Below are 5,616 nucleotides of genomic sequence, written 5' to 3' on the forward strand. Positions count from 1 at the left end.
TCTATCTATCTATCTATCTATCTATCTATCTATCTATCTATCTATCTATCTATCTATCTATCTATCTATCTATCTATCTATCTATCTATCTATCTATCTATCTATCTATCTATCTATCTATCTATCTATCTATCTATCTATCTATCTATCTGTCTGTCTGTCTGTCTGTCTGTAGGTCTATCTATCTTTCTATCTTTCTTTCCTGCTTAAAAAAACACAGAAACAGACCAAACAAAAACCTTGAAACCTTAAGACATTTTCCAATGATATAATTTATTCCTCGGATACAATTGTGTAAAAATATAAAACAAACACAAACACACATACAAAAACGTCTACACACTATCACACACGCACACGTAAGCTACACATTGGGCAAGCTTCATGTCCGCTTCCTGGGCCACTGTCATCCAGTCATCAACTCGACACACTCACAGCACAGACAGCTCTCAAGGCCCCCACTTACAAATATATTTAACCGACTCATGTTGACAATGTTGACAAATTACTTCCCTTGATGAATCAACAAAAATTCATGACATCCAACTAATTGAGTTCACCAACAAGTTACTATTTTTAGCTTTCATCCTGTTTTCGTTATCTGTCGCTCCGCTTATTACTTCGAAAGTGCATATGTACACCAAGTAGGCTAATCCATAAACTTACATGTTCGTCATGATGTAAATACTTTATTGGTAGGAGGGTTTATGCATAGAAGCTTGCGTGAATGAGCCCAGAATGTATTACGCGTTTTCCGTCTTTTTATACGTTGATATGGGAAAGGTCATTCCGTCCCCTTGGCTGGTGAAAATGGGAAAGAACCAGTAGAGCTTCCGCTCTCCGAAAATCTGCACAAAATTAGCCTGAAGGCCCATGTCAAACGTCTTGTAGCTGGGCTTCGTCCCGTACACTCCAACTGGCCTGGAGTTCTCCAGCGTGGTGACGTTGTGGGCCACGAGGTCCCGGTGGAGGTAGAGGAGCGGGCTGAGGGCGATGCCCACCAGGACGTGGATGACCAGCATGATCAGGATGACCAACACGTTGCCGCTGACGGCGGAGGCCAGGCCGAAATGGCGCGCGTTGATGATGAACTCGTAGATGAAGCGCGCGGAGGTGAAGATGACGAAGATGACCCCGAAGGAGCTGTAGGAGAGGAAGAGGAGAAAGTACTTGTAGTTGTGGAAGCCCACGCAGTTGTTGACCCACGGGCAGTGGTGGTCCATCTTCAGGACGCACATCCCGCACCTGGAGCAGTGGTGACATCTGTCTGGTTTCAGATTCCGGCAATGGAAGCAGTACTGCAGCATGCCTGAAAAATAAATGAAAACAAACACATTTCAACTACTGTTACAAAATGAAGAAAAAACATACGATTTTGTAATTATCTTGCCTAGTTTGTCTTAAAAATGGATTTATGTTTGTAGATGTAATGCATGTGTGAGCTGGGCAAGATTAACCTAGAGGCAACACAAGCTGTAGCTTATGGCCCCAAAAATATTTAGTTATGTTTTATAAAGGGCCCCAAACATATTTAACACTGTTTTATAAAGGGCCCCAAACATATTTAGCACTGTTCCATAAAGGGCCCCGAACATATTTAACACTGTTTTATAAAGGGCCCCAAACATATTTAGCACTGTTCCATAAAGGGCCCCGAAAATATTTAACACTGTTTTATAAAGGGCCCCAAACACATTTAGCACTGTTTTATAAAGGGCCCCAAACATATTTAGTATTGTATTATAAAGGGCCCCAAACATATTTAGTTTTGTTTTATTAAGGGCCCCAAATCTCAAAGAACTTGGGGCCTTTTCAAGTTTTAATACCGCACTGTGTGTGTCCGAGATATTGAAAGTTATTTAAACATGATAATTACTTTGGTTAGAAATGGCTATAAATTTGAACCTGAGACCAGGCAATGAGTATATTTAATTTGTTCCACTAAATTTTAAAGCATTGTTATTACACTGTTCACTGCTTCCTATTGCAGGGATGCCCGAAATACGGCCTGTGGGACACGTTTGACGCACGACGAGGGTTAATCGGCCCGTAAAAACCACTGTCCATAGAACAACGTTGAAACACCTTTCTATGGACACATTTAATTCTCTGATATTCTAATATGTATACGATTAAATACGATATATTCTAAGACAATTATTGTTAGTTTATTTATTGGAATATTTGAGATAGTCGTGTTCTTGGCATACGATTGATTCAAGATCGCTTTCCACTGGTATCAAGAGATGTTGAACATAAGCGTGTTGAACAAAATTGAAATTGTAGATCTAGATCTCTCTGTCTCTGTGACATTTTACGTCTCCAGAGACGATCTTTTCCCTTTGCAACTTCTTGTGTGACTAAAGAGGCCTATCCTTGATACACAGCTGCGATCGCAGGTTGGGCATATATCATCAGTCGCCTTTGCATTTTCACCCTTCTTTCTGCTTCTGTTGTGTATGACATCTGCAATCCGTGACCCTTCCTTTATGCTCTCTCTCCATGTGGATCTATCCAGTGCCACCTCTTCCCAGCTGCTAGTGTCGATTTTGAAGAGCTTCATGTCGCGTTTGCATACATCCGTAAAACGTAAAAGTGGGCGACCAGCGGCTCTCCTGCCTTCTATTAGATCTAGATAATTCCTAGAAAAGTGGACAGATTTCTTTACTTTTTTTTATGCAACATGATAATAAACTTTGATTTGCGAAGAATGTATGTTTAAATAGAACATAACAATAAACGAGATTCTGAAACAATAAAGTATGGAGACATCTTTGTTTCAGGTCGCAAACAAAAGATGTCTTTGTTACTAGATGTACAAGGAAACGTAGGCGTCATGAAACTATATATATATCTACTAAGAGACACACAGAAGTGGGGTGGTGGAAACAGAAAGCAACCTTGACGCTAAATAGTGCTTGATAAAAGTGGTGGAAGAAATCTGAAAGGAAGATTGCACTTAAAGTTAGTAACGGATCTGGTGAGCGAACACCAAATTATAAGAAAAATGCAAGTTTATTTAGCAAATGTATGCAGACATATCCTTCTTCCAAGCAACATCGTAACATTCAGTCACCGGGAACGATAAGCTGGTATTATATATTTATATTGTTTCCTAATTTAAGAGTGATTTAAAAAAAAAACCTCTGGGGTTCAAGAATGATTGTTTCAATGAAATATTTATTTTTTAAAATCTAAATTGAAATGGTCTCTTCAGAGATTGACTTGCTGTCGATGCGTTACGCGCTATGACAGACCTGAAATCAAAACCAAACATCCCTGCTCGATATATTTTTAGCAATGTAAGCAATTGGTCTCTATGCTGTGTTGCCTGAAGAGACTTACCGAATCTACGAACAAAAAATTGTCTTGTTTAATCACGACGTTTACAAACATCTTTTGGGAATTGATAAGGTGAGAAATTTAGTTGGCACGCGGACTTAAGAAGGTTGGGCATTTCTCTGATATTGTTTTTACCTCAGAGAAGCCAAAGCAATGATTAGAGAAGTATATATAATGTATATTAAGAAAGAGAGGAGTAAACAGATAGATAGATAGGATAGATAGATAGATAGATAGATAGATAGATACATAAATAGATAGATAAATAGATAGATAGATAGATAGATTGACAGACAGACAGACAGACAGACAGATAGATAGATAGATAGATAGATAGATAGATAGATAGATAGATAGATAGATAGATAGATAGATAGATAGATTCAACCTATCAACCTTTCGATGGACTGAAGCTGGCCAGCTGATCATAGCTAACTCATCATTTGACTACAAACTTTCTCATTTAAAGCTAAATATTCTAATTCATCACATTGTTAATTATTGGCATTCGGTTCTTACCATCGCCAGTGTCCGAGGCCGTGGTAATGATCCCAACCTTCTGTCTCAGGTTGGACATGGCCTCCCTCTCCTTCTTCCAGTTGTAGTCGTAAGACATCTTTGACCACTCGGCCTCCTCCAGGGCGTACTTGACCGTCGGCTTCATCGGCCTTGTCCACACGCTTCGAACGAAACACCAGACGGACATCGCAAACAGGGCGTGGAAGACGAGGATCAGGATGACCTTCTCGGCCAGGAGGTTAGAGGTCATGATGCACATGGCCACCACATAGGCGTAGTACGTGTACACCGCCACCAGCGAGATCACCAGAGGTGGCACCCAACCCCAAATGGACATTGAAATCGCGTGTCAGCGTGTGTGAAGGTGTTGACATCTTATGCGACACCTTACCATATTCCTGCACAGTTCCGCCTCTAGAAGCTCCACCCTGGCGTATTATGTTTTGTGTGTTTAATCTTTAACTTTTATTGTTATTATTTTATGTTCCCTTTCAATCCTTTTTTTCATGTGTGAAAGTAAACAGGAACTGATGAAAAAGAAGCAGCAGAAAATATTTACGAACAAAACTAAAGCAAAGGGAAAAAAAGCACAATCTATAGTTAAGTGTTAGAGAGTAGTAGAACTAAAATAAAGATAGATATTACGTCATTCGGCAATACTGATCTATATCCTTAAATGTATTGATAGATGAATTCTTAGATATATTTGATTTAAAAATGCTTTGTTTTGATCTAGATTTATATGTGTGAACAAAAATGTTGGAATATTAAGTTGGAAATTTAGCAATTTTTTATCTGTTTTTTTTTCCTTGGAATGACAACAAATTTCCGTAAGGATCAATAAAGCAGTCTTAGTCTTAGTCTTAGTCGTAGTCTTATTCTTAGTCTTAAAGGCATAGTCAGACTGATGCACTCCTTGGTCAGGGCTACACTCTTGCATGCTTATGAATCTTGGACGTAGAGTTATTTATAGAGGATGGCCCCTAGCCCTGGAACCGATATGGTCGCAAAGACCTTTCTGCAGTGAACGGTACCAAGAGAAAGAGGAAGAGCTAGAATCATCAATGATTTGGCAGGTCTTTAGACATGACAAAAGACATAGAGGAGTGGTGACAGATCATGTGTTGTGCCCAAACAGTTCATTAGACTAGGCCTTATGTGAAGTATAATGTCATATCTTCCAGTCCGAAAAAATCTAATGAGGATGGACTCATTAAAATCAGAAACCTGGTAAATAAATCTCCGGTATTTTAACATTTTTTGTGTGCTCGCTAAATGATTAAATTTCTACATTTAATTTCGTTCACACTGATGAAAATAAATAATTAATTTAAACGTTTTAGATCTATGTCGTGAAACTTACTATAGATTTCGATCTGGATGCTATGCCTTATGTTTTTATCCCATTACTATAACGTGTTCTAACTAATTAGTGAGCTGACTGCAGGTTTGTGAGAGCGTGTGTATGATTAGTGAGAAGAGAATGGCATGAATCAGCCAGAAAAACGAACGACTTGACAAAGTTTAAGTCATTGATTATTAAGAATGACATGATTGACACATGAAAGGCTTAGGACGTAATTATCTTATGTTTGAAGTCACGTATGCAATATATAAGATAAGAAGTGTGTAGGATTTTAGTTAGTTAGTGTTAATGTATGTGAGATGGAGCGCTTGAGTGTGAGGGTTGAGTGTGTGTGTGCATGTGTGTTATAGGGTAACGGTACTTGTGAGTGAGTATATGTGTATGTCCAT

At 38.9% G+C, this 5,616-nt stretch overlaps 1 protein-coding gene across 1 annotated transcript; it reads right to left on the reverse strand.

Moving 5' to 3' along the window:
- Positions 1-253: 253 nt before the first annotated feature.
- LOC106050881 (palmitoyltransferase ZDHHC15B) lies at positions 254-4,239 on the reverse strand. Its single transcript, XM_013205930.2, has 2 exons — positions 3,862-4,239; positions 254-1,309 (listed from the first exon to the last, which is right to left on the reverse strand). Exons 1-2 carry the CDS (start codon positions 4,196-4,198, stop codon positions 744-746), a joined length of 903 nt encoding a protein of 300 aa, XP_013061384.2. The 5' UTR covers positions 4,199-4,239; the 3' UTR covers positions 254-743.
- Positions 4,240-5,616: the final 1,377 nt, after the last annotated feature.

This window comes from Biomphalaria glabrata, chromosome 6 (assembly GCF_947242115.1).
Source record: "Biomphalaria glabrata chromosome 6, xgBioGlab47.1, whole genome shotgun sequence".
Classification (NCBI taxonomy): domain Eukaryota; kingdom Metazoa; phylum Mollusca; class Gastropoda; family Planorbidae; genus Biomphalaria; species Biomphalaria glabrata.

Excerpts from the sequence above, each read along its gene's own strand:
- LOC106050881 (XM_013205930.2), bottom strand. The coding sequence starts at position 4,198 with ATGTCCATTTGGGGTTGGGTGCCACCTCTGGTGATCTCGCTGGTGGCG. Across the intron at positions 1,310-3,861 it reads GGCCTCGGACACTGGCGATG|GCATGCTGCAGTACTGCTTC; the intron begins GTAAGAACCGAA and ends TTTATTTTTCAG.